This window comes from Cydia fagiglandana, chromosome 22 (assembly GCF_963556715.1).
Source record: "Cydia fagiglandana chromosome 22, ilCydFagi1.1, whole genome shotgun sequence".
Classification (NCBI taxonomy): domain Eukaryota; kingdom Metazoa; phylum Arthropoda; class Insecta; order Lepidoptera; family Tortricidae; genus Cydia; species Cydia fagiglandana.
This window is the reverse complement of record NC_085953.1, coordinates 12,065,547-12,081,120: the sequence shown is the minus strand read 5'-3', so window position 1 is coordinate 12,081,120 and position 15,574 is coordinate 12,065,547. Positions and strand designations below refer to the sequence as shown.

The following is a 15,574-nucleotide window of genomic DNA, read 5'->3' as shown; positions in this document are numbered from 1 at the left end:
GAGATTGTTCTTTAATGATTGCTGCATCAACTTTATCAAATACATTCATTACTTTGCAGTATTTAAACAATAGGGCATAGTTCTCTCTGTACTTAGTTTTTATTTTATATGGTACTATGGTTTTGATAAGTCTTAGTTGGATATCATATATTCTTTGTAGGTAGGTTTTGTACGTTCTACCATAACTTGATAATCCATAGCTAATAACCGAGTCTGCCAACGCCAGATACAGTAGTCTTATAGTTTTATACGGTAGCTTGTGCTTTAAAATACTTAATTTGGCTAGGATTGATCTTAATTTATTACAGACTATATCTATATGAGGTCCCCAGTTGAATTTGTTGTCAACTAGAGGGCTAGAGGGCCTGCCATGTGTCGTCGACCACCAACACGTCGACATGTTTCGCCTCTAAGAGGCATCATTTGGATATCTGGCGGGTCTGGTTTCCAGCAACGGAATGAGCTGCCACGACTGGTCTTTATATCCTGACCACCCCTCTGCCTCGCAAGTTAATATTGAAAAGGACAGACAAAAAATGGCTCTCCAATAGAGAAGTGTACATTTGCTTCATCTGCAATCACAATTTATTGGAATTTCATACGGAAATGTCCTTACTGCACGTGAAGCATACGAACCCTTCTGTGATGGAAAGCCACACATAGTCAGTAACTTACTGTGGTCATCGGCGAGACACAACACATGCTTCCTGTGCTTGTCATGGTCGGGCGGCGGGGCGTGGCGCATCCAGGTGGAGATGGAGAAACTCCCGGCTAAGGAGGATGGAAGGACGCTAGATGGCACCGCTGCGGCCGTCGACCACCAACATTACAAACATCGACACGTTTCTCCTCTACGGAGTATCATCAGGAGATGCCAGGTGTGTCGAAAGTCTGATGTCCGGCAACAGAATGAGCTGCCACGACTAGACCAGTCGTCTGCCTTGCAAGTTACGGTGCGATTCGGGAAATGAATTGGAGATGCACTAGATATGAAATAGTAAAGATATGTGACGTCCCAGGGCAAAACGTACCTTATGGCGGCCGCAATATCGCGCCGTTAGGGTTGAAAGACACACAATATAGTCCAGTAACTTACTGTGGTCATCGGCGAGACACAGCACGTGCTCCTTCCTGTGCTTGTCATGGTCGGGCGGCGGGGCGTGGCGCATCCAGGTGGAGATGGAGAAACTCCCAGCTAAGGAGGATGGAAGGACGCTAGATGGAACCGCTGCGGCCGTCGTCGAACCGTCGAACTCAAACATCTGCTCGCCGTCGCGACCTAGAACGACAGAATATAGATGAATACATTTTTAGGGTTCGCTCATGGTATAATAATATACTCCGCCTGGTACTCTCTTCCGACCATGTGACTGACACAAGCCTACGTCATCATGCGACAGCGCTATATAATAATATGCAATAGCGCTATACAAAGTGGCAATGTTATTGTGACGTAGGCTTGTGTCACTATGGGAAAAGAAGACCATGTTTTATTAGACTATGGGTTCGCTAAGGTCTTTCTGCACTTCATCTCTCCAGCGGTAGCGGAAAGACCTTAGCGAACTCGGCGCCGTCGACTGGATAGAAACGGCTTTGGACAGAGTAGCATGGCGGTCTTTGGTGTCGGAGGCCAAGATCCACTACTGGTCGTTGCGCCACAGCAGTAACAGTAGTAGTGACATTTTTAGGGTTCCGTACCCTAAGGGTAAAAACGGGACCCTAAGACTCCACTGTCCGTTTGTCCGTATGTCTATCACCAGGCTGTATCTCATGAACTGTTATAGCTAGAAAGTTGAAATTTTCACAGATGATGTATTTCTGTTGCAGCTATAACAAATATTAAAAAGTACGGAACTCTCAGTGGGCGAATCCGACTCGCGCTTGGCCGGTTTTTTTATTGTATACGGTGTACACTTGTACAGTCAGCATTAGTGCCGTAAGAAACTAAACTATAAAAAAGATGGTGATAAAGATAAGATGCACACCTGAATCAGGTTTGAGAGCCTTCGCCCATTCGTTGCCAGCGCCCGGACTGGGCAGGAGGTCCACTGTCTTGGGGTCCAAACCTGGAAGTAAAAGGCAATTTTATTATTATAGTAGATAAGTTTTCAGTCACCATTTTTATACGAAAACTCACACATAAAATGCGGATATAAAACTTAAGAGTCTCATGTCAAAAGCCTTCCCGCTTGGATCCTCGTGACGTCGGGGAAGCGACAATGACAGGGCACTCACCACAAATGGTCCTCTGCGAGTGTATAGCGTAAGTGTCCCGGTCGCAGCCCGAGCCGGCGCGGGAGGCCTGCAGCGTGACGGCGGCCTGGATGCGCGTGACGCCGGGGCAGCGCTCGTCGGAGGAGCAGGCCTCGAGGCGCGCGGCCGGGAACAGCGCCAGCGGCCCCGTCCCGGGCGCCACGTCCACGCGCTCCGCTACTCCTGGTGGTGGTTATAAAAACGTTAAATCATTCTCACAATTCGTGTTCGCGTTTCAACCACTCACTGCTTCGCTTTTGGTTTCTCCGTAAGAAGTCGGAGACCTCTATTAAGTGGATGCAAGTTTGAGCTTGCTTGATCTTTTTAAATGACCTTACTGGGACATAATATCTAAGTGATAGGGCCATAGTATTCCTTACCAAGGTCATGCTTAGACTAAATAAAGGTCTGTTTTTCCCAATCTAAACAAAAGACAAAATTCCACCAATCTCAAAACTCTTGAAGGAAAACATCACGAAGATATCAGGATTGGAAGGTCAAATGGCCGTCGCTACTGTCCTAATTAATGCCCACGCCCGCGCCCGTTACATTGCCATAAGACCATGAAATACGCTAAAAAGAAAGAGGACATTGAAACTTGAAAAGGTTCTTTGGCTCTAGGTGTCTCCTGAACAGGGATGTTACGGAGCTCCGGTTCCGTTTCCGTTAAGGCGGAACTTCCGTTTTGTATTACACATCCTTTTCTGTTCCGGTTCCGTTATGTTCGAAACGGAAGTCATAACGGACGTCAATGTTTCGCGCGGCGGCGGCGTACATCAAAAACGGTAGGTATTATACATATTAGGTAACAATTTTTTGCTTCTAACACCTAGGTGTTAGTAAAAAGTTTGCCTTTCTAGAATAAAGGCTGATTAATAGTTATTTCGAATTTTTATTTTTAATAGACCTAACCTTAACTTCTCGTCCACCTATCACTCAGGTTCCGATTCTGGTTCCGGTTCCGTTAAACTAAATTGAAAGCATCTGTTTCCGTTTTCGGTTCCGACTAAACCACATCCGTTACATCCCTGCTCCTGAACCTACGGGCACTTACCCTTCCAGCCCGCGCGGCAGGGCTTGTTGACCTTGATCGTGACCATCACTGGAGCTGACTGCATCATGCCGCAATCGTAGGCGACGACGGACAGGATGTGGTTGTGTGATTTCTCGTAGTCCAGCGGCTCTGTGTTACGGATCACACCTGGAAATAGAAAAAAAAATACAAGTAACCGAAGGAATTATTTCATGTCTTTAAATATAGGAGACGACAATGATAACACGTCATTAGAATGCTTGGAACAGATCTGTTAATATCTCGGAGTTATCACCGTATTAATATTCGGTATATGCAGTCCCACTTACCCACTTACCCACACACACACACACACTTATGCGGACACTTACCCACTTGAAACATGGGAAGGGACCGGTGCAAACGCCATGTCTCGGGGTATACTCGTCATAACTTGTTTCCACATACTGTGTCTCTTCGTGGTCATTTATCCATTTGATGTGTATAAGGAGACCGATGCAAATTTTCCTTATCTTATCTTATTGTTTCGGGGACCTTTGCCCTTAAGTGTATCCACTTCGACCCATCGGGATATTTTGTGAAATCGCCCCCACAAGGGCAACCTTTGGCCTACTCAAGAGCTTTATTGACGTAGAATTTCTTCAGATAACCTGCTTCAATGTCATTATCTGGCGAGAGTAACGAGGGCGTGACATTACACATTAGCTTTATTACTGTTAGGTTATTTCTTACAAACTTACCATAAGTATCGATAGCGAAGGGCTGGCTCCGATCCGTTAATATCTCGTACAGTTGCAGTCAGTCGCTTCCACACAGACTATCTCATACTTTTATCCACCTGACGCAGCATAGTGAATGGAAACCATGTAAACTTACCATAAGTATCGATAGCGAAGGGCTGGCTCCGGTCCGTTAATATCTCGTACAGTTGCAGTCAGTCGCTTCCACACAGACTATCTCATACTCTTATCCACCTGACGCAGCATAGTGAATGGACACCATGTAAACTTACCGTAAGTATCGATAGCGAAGGGCTGGCTCCGATCCGTCAGTATCTCGTACTTGCACACGTCGCCATACCGAGGCGTACAGTCGCGGTCAGTCGCTTCGACGCGGACTATCTCGTCGTAGATGCGGCCCTCGTCCACGGACTTGACGTACGCGGATTGGGGGAAGACCGGCGCGAACTCGTTCACGTCTGTCACCGTTATGTGAACTGGGACCCTGGAACATTTAGAGGTATGTATATAAGACATAAGTATTAAATCTTCACATAGCTGACAATTAGTACATGTTAAGATGGAATCACTTTCTCTGAGGTTCTTCGGGTTTTCTTTGTCGTTACAAATACGTATATACCCGGAAATACATTAGGCGCGTAGCCCTTGGGACAGGGCGTCAGCCGCGTATTTTTTTTTTTCTTTTATTAAAGAACAATTAAATGAATCGCAGATTTAAGGCGCTGGTTTAATTCCCTCCTCGGCCACTGGCGGGCTTGGTCACTTTTTCTGTAGTCGGACGTCTATATTCAGTTTACAAGTAAGTCACCCACGAGCAAATTGTCTCATCGAAAGATGAGCTCGTAGGTGAGACGGGTTCATGTGTAATATTTTCCTCCGTAGTTATCTCTTACTTTAGACATATAGGTATCGACCGGGATATGGACCGTGATGACCCCGTCCCCCCTTCACTTCGTATATCCCGGTCGATAGATTCTGACGCTTTATGCCACGCAGAATGTCAGATTAGCAGGATGCCAGATTCGCAAAAAGTCAGATTCTCAGAATGTCAGTTTCACATAATTCCAGATTCGCAAAATGTCAGTTTCATACCCATAAGTCTAACCGGGATATGGGCCATGATGACCTTTTGTATTACCCCGTCCCCCTTCGCTTTGTATATTCCGGTCGATATAAGTCCATTGAAACTAAACGTGAATCATTCAAAACGATTTCTCTTTCTTTGTTTTGTGTTTTCGTTAATAAATCAATTATATTAATCGTAAACCTGGCTGTACCCTGTGGCCTGGCTGGCATGTACATATGGCGGGTGACAGAAGCCTATGGAAGAGACTGGTCAGCAACATTAGGACATGATGTCACGATCCTCAGCATTGAGGGAACGACTGATGATGAAACCTGGCTGACGACCTGGTAAAGGTCGCGGGAGTCCGCTGGATGCGGGTGGCGCAAGACCGGTTATTGTGGCACTCTTTGGGGGAGGCCTATGTCCAGCAGTGGACGACCTCTGCCTAATATGATGAAGATGACGAATCGTCGTTTTGTCGACTAGATAGTGTTTAGTTTTAAGTTTATAAATTACATTATGTATGTTAGTCTGTAAGGTATTTGTAATATGGGCCTTGTTGCCTGAATTAAATTTCTAAATCCATACTAATCCATACTAATATTATAAATGCGAAAGTGTGTTTGTCTGTCTGTCTATCTGTCTGTTACCTCTTCACGCTTAAACCGCTGAACCGATTTAGTTTAAATTTGGCATAGAGATAGTTTAAGTCCCGGGGAAGGACATAGGATAGTTTTGATGTCAAAAGTCATCCCTAAAGAGGGTGAAAAGGCTTGCTCGAATTGCTATTAGATTTTATCCAGGCGCTGTACTTAATCTAGGTGGTGTACTAATTCCACGCAGACGAAGTCGCGGGCAAAAGCTAGTAACTAAATAAATAAATAAAACTCACGTGTTAGAGTAGGAGCCGTCACAGCCCACGGCGGCGATGTCGAACTTGTAGTTCCGCCGCTTCTCGCAGTTGAGCGGAAAGCGCACGCGCAGCCGCGCCTCGTTCTCGTCGATCACCATTATCTGAAACGTCATCATCGTCATTAGCGTCCTTTAAAGTAATAGGGTAAGCGAGGCTGCGGGGTAAGTGTGGCTGCGGGGTAAGGGCTGATTTAGACGGAGCGCGAACTCGCATGCGATTTTAGTTACATTACAGACTGTTGGTTAAGTCTAATTCAACCGACCGATCAAAACTCGGAATAGTATGAAACTCGCATGCGAGTTCTCGCATCGTCTAAATCAGCCCTAAAGCCGACCACTGACTAACAGACCGCCGGACGATATCGGCCGGTCAGTTGTTCGGAACTGTCAAATTTTTGTTCTAACTGACGGGCCGATATCGTCCGGCGGCTTGTTAGTCTGTGGTCGGCTTAAGTGTAGCCTTAACATTGGGGCCTGTTTACACATTGACTAGTTGTCATTCTGCGTTAGTCTTTCTATTTGACTCTAATATATATACAGTGTGGAAAGATAAGTCGGGCCCTGGAGGGAAACTACCTTAAATCCTTAAGCTGGCTCATTTTACTTAAAGGAGACATTCCTTTATTTTTAAAAAGAAACAAAACTGCATTCAAAGAATTTTTCTTCAATTTGGCTCGTCTTAAAAAAATCTTGAGTACTAAATATTAAACTTTATGGATATTTTGTACAACAGACAAGTGTAAGACCTAATGTTTCTTGGAGAAATGTTATCACTAACATTAAACTGTAGTAGAATAAAATTGGGAGTTTTTATTTTTAGTCGGTTCGAGTCCCGGGCGAGGCAAGCGAGTTTTAGAAAATATTTGAATGCAGTTCTGTTTCTTTTTAAAAATAAAGGAATGTCTCCTTTAAGTAAAATAAGTCAGCTTAAGGATTTAAGGTAGTTTCCCTCCAGGGCCCGACTTATCTTTCCAAACTGTATATCCCTCGCTACGCATCGTACGTATCTGGTGGAAGCGCTGCCTTATCCCTGTAAGCTGTGCCTAGTAACCCTATTATTTCTACTAATATTGAAATTGCAAAAGTAACTTTGTTTTTCCTTCACGTTTAGGGGTCGTCCATTAATTACAAAATTTAGATTTTTAGATCCCTCTCCCCCTGTTGTCACACTTTTTCATATGAAAAGTAAAGGAGGAATACGTAGAGGAGGAGGAGGAGGAGGAGGAGGAGGTAGGGGAAGTAATACGTCACACTTGGGATGAAACCCACGGTTCTATTTAGACTCACTTTCAATATAAAGTTAACCAAATACCCTAATACCCTAAAGTACTGAAGACAATGAATACATTTCACCAACACCTATACTTACTTACCAATGTATGTACAACACGAGCGTACATTCAAAATTCACGAATGGCGCAAAATGTTCTTTTGAATTCAATACATCGCCTATTGAGCTATCCTAATACTCTTCAATCCACCACTCACGCGAAAAAGCAACGTATGACTACTGAAATAAGGTCTCAAATATAATAACCCAGACTTCCAACGCCTGCACTGCGTCGAAAAATGAATTTTAAGCGGAGAGGTTAAAGTTCAAAGTGGTTCGAACGGGGATAAGTGGCGAAGTTAGTGCTATGCAAATGGGCTAGTTGCGATGGTGATTTGTGTAAGTTTCAGTGCATGTTTGCTTCCGTAATTTCGATGCATACGGAATAGCTTTGCTAGTAGAAAGTAGACGTATTGTCGACTTGGTGACTCTCTAAATATAAATTAAGTATAAGCCCCCCCCCCCCCACATCTGGCGTCTTTCGAGCGTCGGCGTCTACAATTCTATGGCCGCTGCTCGACGCAACGTCGACGCAGCGTCGACGCAACTGCGCAGCGACGTCATTTTCCATAGCGCTGACCAGACGCCGACAAACGCCGACGCTCGAAAGACGCTAGATGTGGGCTAACAATACTAATTTATTTTACTATCTGAATGTTTTGTTTCGAATTGTACTGTCCTAATAGAACTGTATTCGCGGGTGCATTCCTTAGGCTACCTTTCCACTCAGGCGGTGATGAGACGAATCAGCCAATAGCATTGGTTGAAATCCAGAGGAGCTGGGAAGAGATGTGAATTACAAACAATGCTATTTTGTTCAATTCCTCTCATCTCCGCTCGCTCAGTGGAAAGTCTGCCTTAATATTTGAAAAACTTTCACCCGTGTGCGTTTTAGGGTTCCATACCCAAAGGGTGAAACCGGGACTCTAATACTAAGACTCCGCTGTCCGTCTGTCTGTCACCAGGCTGTCATGAAACGTGATAGCTAGACAGTTGAAATTTTCACAAATGATGTATTATTTCTCTTGTCGCTATAACAACAAATACTAAATACAGAATAAAATAAATATTTAAGTGGGGCTCCCATACAACAAACGTGATTTTTCGCCGTTTCTTGCGCAATGGTACAGAACCCATCGTGCTAGAGTCCGATTCGCACTTGGCAGGTTTTTCAAATCAAACTTTGTAAACTTGTCATTGCCACTACAATCCGTATCGAACAATTTTACTGTCTACAACTATCAAGTTAAAATCTACAAAGTTGTCCAAGTCAATCCGCTACGAAACTCGCAGAACTGCCCGTGGCAGTATTGTAAAAGTTGGCATCGTTCAGTTTATATCTGCCCTACAATGTAGAACTGTGAACTACAAGGCTTCGATTAGTTTTGCAAGGTGAGCCGATCGAGCGCCACTGGAAATAGTGCTAAATTAAGTACCTATTACGAAGCTAGGATTTCACAGACCACCATTTTTATTCGGGTCCATATTGGGTCGCATAGTAAGTAATTGATTATCCTAATGTAATGTTACGCATAAAACTCATTTCGCATAATTGTTATTGTGCTGGAAATATTAACATTTCTGAGAAATTATAACACAAACCTAACCTAACCTACCCTATTCTACACAACCTATGCAAAATATTTTCGAAAATACTTTCTGTTTCAGCTGGAGAAAAAATATGCGAAAAGAGTTTTATGGGTAACATTACATTATGACAATCAATTATTATGCGACGAGATAGGATCCCTTTCTATTCAAATAAGATATTTAGATGACCGGAAAACTATTTATTATTCGTAGGATAAAACGTCTCTCTTATAAGTAGGTACGAAGTAGTTAATTAATTTAATTCAACATGGTGTCACTTTCAGTACGGATCAAACGAAAACCAATCAGAAAGGACCTTTAAATCTACCTATACTAGTTGTTTGAAATAATAAAGTTTTTCATTTCATTTCACTATTATGTTCAGTGGATGGTTTCGGAGAAAACATTCATTTTGTGTTCTTGCTGAACTGTGCTTCCTAAGTTTTATAATTAACTTAGGATAAAACTCGGATACGTATCCCAATTGGATAGGTGCTCCACTTTCAATAAATCTAACTAAGGGGTCATCCATTAATTACATCACACGTTTAGGGGGAGGGAGGGGGTCAAGAAAATGTGACATGTTGTGACAAGGAGGAGGGGGGAGTAATAAACTTTGTGACGTCACTTTAACTTCATCAGTAACCAAAAATTTATTTAAGTTATTTTATACGCTAATATACATTTAAATAACAAGTTATTGAAACGATAATCGTTTTTATTCCTTTAACTTTATTTCTTAATCAGTTTTCGGTTATAAAATTACTAATATTTCTTTGGCAAAAAATATTTTGATAAAATATTAAATAAATATTTGCCGATTTCGTTGAAGAAATGTGACGTCACACCAGGGGGGAGGGGTTTGCCAAATGTGACCAAGTGTGACAAGGAGGGGGGCGGGGTAAAAAAACCTAGAAATTCGTGTGACGTAATTAATGGATGACCCCTAAGTAATATCAAACCAAAAAAATAATACCTACAGTATACGAAACAGCGTAGAATCAATTTAAAACTATAATATCATTAGCGAACCTTGTAAAGCACACTAAATCATACTTTATAATATAATAATCCAAGTGCAATCCACTGCAAAGCTCTCCGTCCACTCATTTCCCAAAGGAAATCCGTTCAACTCTCAAAAGCCTTCACTATTCACATTTTATCATGAAAACTAGTGTAACTGTGAACTCACACTACGTATAGTTATTAAGGAAAGGAAGGTCAGGTTAATTTGGTTAGCTTAATATCCTGTATTGGATAGTCCTGCGTTTATTGGTACGGATTCAATTAAAATGAGTCCAAGAACTTGAACTATGCCAATAATAGATTGGTTAGGGTATTAGTGTTGAATTTGGGTAGATCGGGTTAAAATAGTTAGGAACCTAGACTAACAAACGAGATTTGGTGGAAATTATATAAAAAATGGCGAGTTATTGTTGCATAAAATTGTGAAAATTGATTTAAACTCTAAAGCATATACCTGTTATCATACCTAAATTGGTTTTTGTACTGGACAGGTGGAGCGATTGGTGTGTATCTCATCTCAAAACTATCTTAATATTAGAGATGCACCGGATATTCGGCTACTATCCGGTATCCTGCCTATCCGGCCATGATTTTAATATCCGGCCGATACCGGATAGTAACCAACTATCAGGCCGGATACCGGATAGTAATATAGCTTGATTTCGGAGTAAACTAATTGGATTTAAGAAGCAGTCTTGATCATTATCGTACTTGTTTATTATTTTAAAACAATTTAATCATCCCACTGACTTGCACTCGCACTCATTTCGAACCTATAAATGTGTCCGCGTGAACGTTCACTAGTAAACAGGTCAAACCTGCAGAATGCGCACCTGTAAAACCGAAATGTAGGTATAGTTCCGCTGGCCGAATATTCGGCGGCCGGATACCGGATATTCTGCCGATGGTCAGGCCGAATATCCGGTATCCGGTATCCGGCCAAACAACTATCCGTTGCATCTCTACTTAATATAAACCACCTTTTCAAATCTACTTATTCTTTCCACTAATAGACATACTATTTATCTTTCAATCGGCAATAATTTCACAGTTTACTACAAAAAGAAGGACCTGTCATAAACATAACTCGGTACTTACTACAACAATAATAATACACCTAGACACATTGTAAGTCAAACGAAACTAAATAAGAAATCCCACCAACCAGTACACACATTGCCATCCGCAGCCGCCCACAACCGCACAAAACTAACAAACTCCCTTGTGAGGTGAAAGGCATCAAATGAAGCTATATCGGAACGCCCAGAAGGTTCCATGAAAGGCCTTTCGATAGAATGATGTAGGTATTTCGTAGTATATTTCCCTTTTTACGGTCCCGTAGCCGAAGGGTGAAAAAGGATTTTTTATTAAGCAGTTTTTAGGAAAGAAATGACTACGATGACTAACTTGGTTTTAATTGAGTGATATGTCCAAGATAAGTATGTTTTATAGGCTAATGTATTTTGTTTTTTTATGAAATTTGAAGGGCGCCGAAAAGGAAAACCAATAATGCCACTGTCATAGCCTCATAGTCGAGGCAAATTGTGCCATTAGGCACCCTCATCTCATATCCACGCAGCTGTGAGGACGATGAAAGGAATCAAATGAAGTGCCCTGCCGCCGTAACCCTTTCGAGCCCCGATTACTACTGTTGTATGATGTTCGATTGAAGGGATGTTTACAAAAACCGGGCAAGTGCGAGTCGGACTCGCGCACGAAGGGTTCCGTACCATAATGCAAAAAAAAAAAGCAAAAAGAAAACGGTCACCCATCCAAGTACTCACCCCTCCCGACGTTGCTTAACTTTGGTCAAAAATCACGTTTGTTGTATGGGAGCCCCATTTAAATCTTTATTTTATTCTGTTTTTAGTATTTGTTGTTATAGCGGCAACAGAAATACATCATCTGTGAAAATTTCAACTGTCTAGCTATCACGGTTCGTGAGATACAGCCTGGTGACAGACGGACGGACGGACGGACGGACAGCGAAGTCTTAGTAATAGGGTCCCGTTTTACCCTTTGGGTACGGAACCCTAAAAACAACATAACTGACTACACTGGTTGACACCTGAAACGATTAACAATGTTCTTAAAAAAGTGTCAACCGCTCTAAGCAGTTATGTCGTTTTTATAAACAGCCCTTCGATTATATTTGTCAGTTAAATACATAAAAGTTTTCTTATTGGCCTAGATTAGTTTGCATTACACTTTTACATAATAACTTTTTGGACAAAAAAACATTTGCGATACATGCTTTCAGATATTCGAGACTATCTTAATTTCATTATCAGATTATCACATATAGTAAACCATTTCCAACATCAGATCAGATCGATGTGATCATACTGTTGCATTGTCACTTTCCTTACCTACCTATTTATTTATTTATTTAATCTTTATTGCACTAAAGAATCTTATAGTACAAAAGGCGGACTTAATGCCATAAGGCATTCTCTACCAGTCAACCTTAAGGCTAAGCAGAGAGACAAATTTCCTGCCTATGACAAATTTCAATTCAATCGGATACAAAAATTTGGTCCGGAAATACGAGGCGAATACATGGAAATGTACGACGACGGAAAGAAGCAATGTGGTGAGGTTACCTCAAACGGCGCCTCCCCGTGATGCTTGTTGTTCAGTATGAGGAACGAGCAGAGAGGCCCCCGGGCGCGGATCGCCGGGGTCACCTCCACCAGGGTCTCGTTCTCACGGATCAGGCCGTGGTAGCCCTCGTCCGGCTCCGCCAGCTCCAAGTATGGTACGTCTGGAAAAAGAAAAAGAAGGCATTAAAGACTGTGGCTATCTTCACCGGAGTCTAGACGCGGAAAATCGCACATTTACTAAGACACGACCATTTCTTTAAAATTATCCTGGAGGGTCGGATTATCGGATAGGACACAAGCGAGGTATATAGAGGAAAACCCAGACGCAGTTACTTCAAGACAAGGAAAAAGTAGGGGTTGTGTCGTATCAAAAAGTCAAAGAGCCGGCGCAGGATAGGGAAAGCTGGAAGATACTCCACCGTCAAGAGAATAACTGTTTTTATGATGATGAGGATTTCACCATCCTAATCGTATACCAGTTGATGGCACTGGCTTCTCGCAAGTGGGTTCGGGCTTTGGCCCTTGGACAAGCAATGCTAATTGGGGATTATACAATAAAGTTTGCAGATGTTTTTTAAACTTAGTCCTGAAGTCTAATATTTAAAGCGAAACTGATGGGATAGTTTAAAAGTAAACCAAAAAATTTAACATAGATGCAACAATTTCGCAAACTCGCCACCCAGTTATACAAAGCAGATAGAGGTACCTAAATCTGAAAATTTGTAGTCGTCACACGACAACCATTTCATCTAAAATGACTTCAAAATATTCTACTCTAAAATAATTCGCGGCCGGTCCCCACATAATGGGGGCCATAACCGTTCTTACAAGCGTTAGACCGCGTGGTAGATATTACCTTACAGGGCGGGTCAATTGCTTTAGGTGGTGTCATGTTTAGTTACTACTTTTTATTCTTCGCTTCTTCCTTTTAGTGATGATATAATTCTACATAGGAAGGTATGTGCAATTTGCCTTGACTTGTCATCTGCACGTAACGGGTCTGATATAACGGTTTGCAAAGACAATATATCGGTCAAGCTAGTTTTGATTCATGAAAAAAAACTTTTTTTCGCGGTTTCTCATACTCGCAGAAAGAAAAATAACGCTTATAATTTTATCATCACTTTAAGGGTAAATCTAAAGTAATCATAAATACACATACACAAAATTAGGTTGTTTTTGACGATATACGCATTCGACTGCTATTTCTTACCAACCAACCCAACATAATGTTCCGAATCTTTACGTAACAACCAACGATCCTTAAACCCCCGAATTGGCCAACTTTCAGAAAGGTTAGATAACACCCGGGTAAATACGCGCCGAGATTTCAACAAAAACCTTCCGAGGAAATAAAACTACTTTAACGTTGAAATAGAGGCAAGGACCTTTCTTGGGGCGATTGGAAAATCGAAGAGGCGACCGTGTTCTGAACGCGCAGCTAGCTTGAGCGAGGTGGGCGCTCAGGTGGATAAATTTAATGGACACTCGAGAACCACAGCAGGGGATGCCTAGCGGCGAATCTAATATTTTAGACTGTACCAACTATAGGTACTTTGTTAGAAAAAAACACAACCGGACCGTAGCCAAGATGACAATGGTGTATCTACAAACGCCAATCGAAAAGTAAGAATATGGTAAGAATGTATCGGGATGACTGATGCGACGCAAACGTAAAGCGACACCGATTTAACGGCACCAGAGTTTCAAGTTATATTGATGTGCTATTTATATTTTTAACCCCTATAATACGCGACTCTCTTATAGTTAGTTTTTTTAGCATTAGAAATAAGGTAAACAACCTTGATGTGTCTTTTAATTGAAAAACACATTTTAAAAATAAGTTACGGCAAATATGTAACAATTATGAATCTAATACGCTCATTTATATTCTTCTGCTTTCATAAGTTACTGATTTTTAAAAGGGTTTTTCAATTAAAAGACATGTCAAGATCGCTTACCTTCTTTCATGTTCCTTCTAATGCTAAAAAAACGAACTATAGGCGTGTAAACAAAGAATGAAGAAATTCTCACGATTTTGGTAAGCTTCGATAGCTCAGATGGTCAAGAGCGATCGGACCGGTGTTCCGAAAGGTCAAAAGTGCGAACTATGCCCGAAACGGTTCCGAAATTGTTCCTTTAATTTAAAGATTTAAAGAAAAACTAGTTCGACTAAGCGCTCGGAACATGTTTGGAATAGCGCACGAGCTCCCGGTAAACTAAAGGTTTTCAAACGTCTTTCTTTAAGAGCCAACAGGAGTGGTCATTTCTCCATACAAACGTAGTCCTCGTTTTCCTCCGTGGTTTTTGAAGCTAGAGCAATGATTTTTTCAACACAGATTAATATTGTCAATATCTGTGTCGGACCGTTTTGCTTTTTTTGATATTTTTGTTTTTTAAGGCGCTAGAGCCCTTCAAAAATGGCCAAAATGGCCTAATTGACTATGCCGCAATGAGAGGCGTGGTATTCAAAACTGATATCAATAAGCCAAAAAAGCAAAACGGTCCGACACAAATAATTTCATAATCATTTAGATTTCCAAATTTGGTTACGATTGGTTAAGTTTTGGAGGAGGAAAAAGAGGAGTACGAAACCTCGATTTTTGTCATTTTTACGCAGGATTTTTCGCCTCAGCTGCAGTTGTCCCTATCGCACTAATTTTAAGGGCGGAGTCAAGTTTCTAAATACGTACACAGCCAGAAAAGTGATGGGCAATAGTCGACATTTAATGTCGATAATCTAGTGATGTAAGAAGTTATCGATAAACCGTCTTGTGTGAAAATATCTAGATCCTTCTAAGACACAAGGGGTTTTGCGTTGAGAGGGAACACATTTTTGTAGTTACATAGGTACAATCTATTTTGAACTTTTTGATTCTAATATTTCAAATTAGAAATCAAAATCAAAAATATTTTATTGCATGGTTATGGGTTTACAAAATTTTTAGATACAGTCACGCTCCCTAATTGTCGAGCAATTTAAGGTCCTAGCTAGGGAATGCAATCTCGCACCAAGATGGC

General features: G+C 41.6%; 1 protein-coding gene across 2 annotated transcripts in view; it reads right to left on the bottom strand.

The window, feature by feature from the left end:
- The window catches only part of LOC134675410 (calsyntenin-1), a 372,645-nt gene that overhangs the window by 21,438 nt on the left and 335,633 nt on the right, over positions 1 to 15,574 (bottom strand). For both annotated transcript variants that reach the window (XM_063533639.1, XM_063533638.1), the window contains exons 2-8: positions 12,554 to 12,714; positions 5,985 to 6,106; positions 4,299 to 4,510; positions 3,308 to 3,454; positions 2,236 to 2,436; positions 1,986 to 2,066; positions 1,097 to 1,279 (exon numbers count right to left, since the gene is read on the bottom strand). In XM_063533639.1, the coding sequence (XP_063389709.1) occupies positions 1,097 to 1,279; positions 1,986 to 2,066; positions 2,236 to 2,436; positions 3,308 to 3,454; positions 4,299 to 4,510; positions 5,985 to 6,106; positions 12,554 to 12,714 (1,107 nt within the window). The remainder of the gene's footprint in view (positions 1 to 1,096; positions 1,280 to 1,985; positions 2,067 to 2,235; positions 2,437 to 3,307; positions 3,455 to 4,298; positions 4,511 to 5,984; positions 6,107 to 12,553; positions 12,715 to 15,574) is intronic.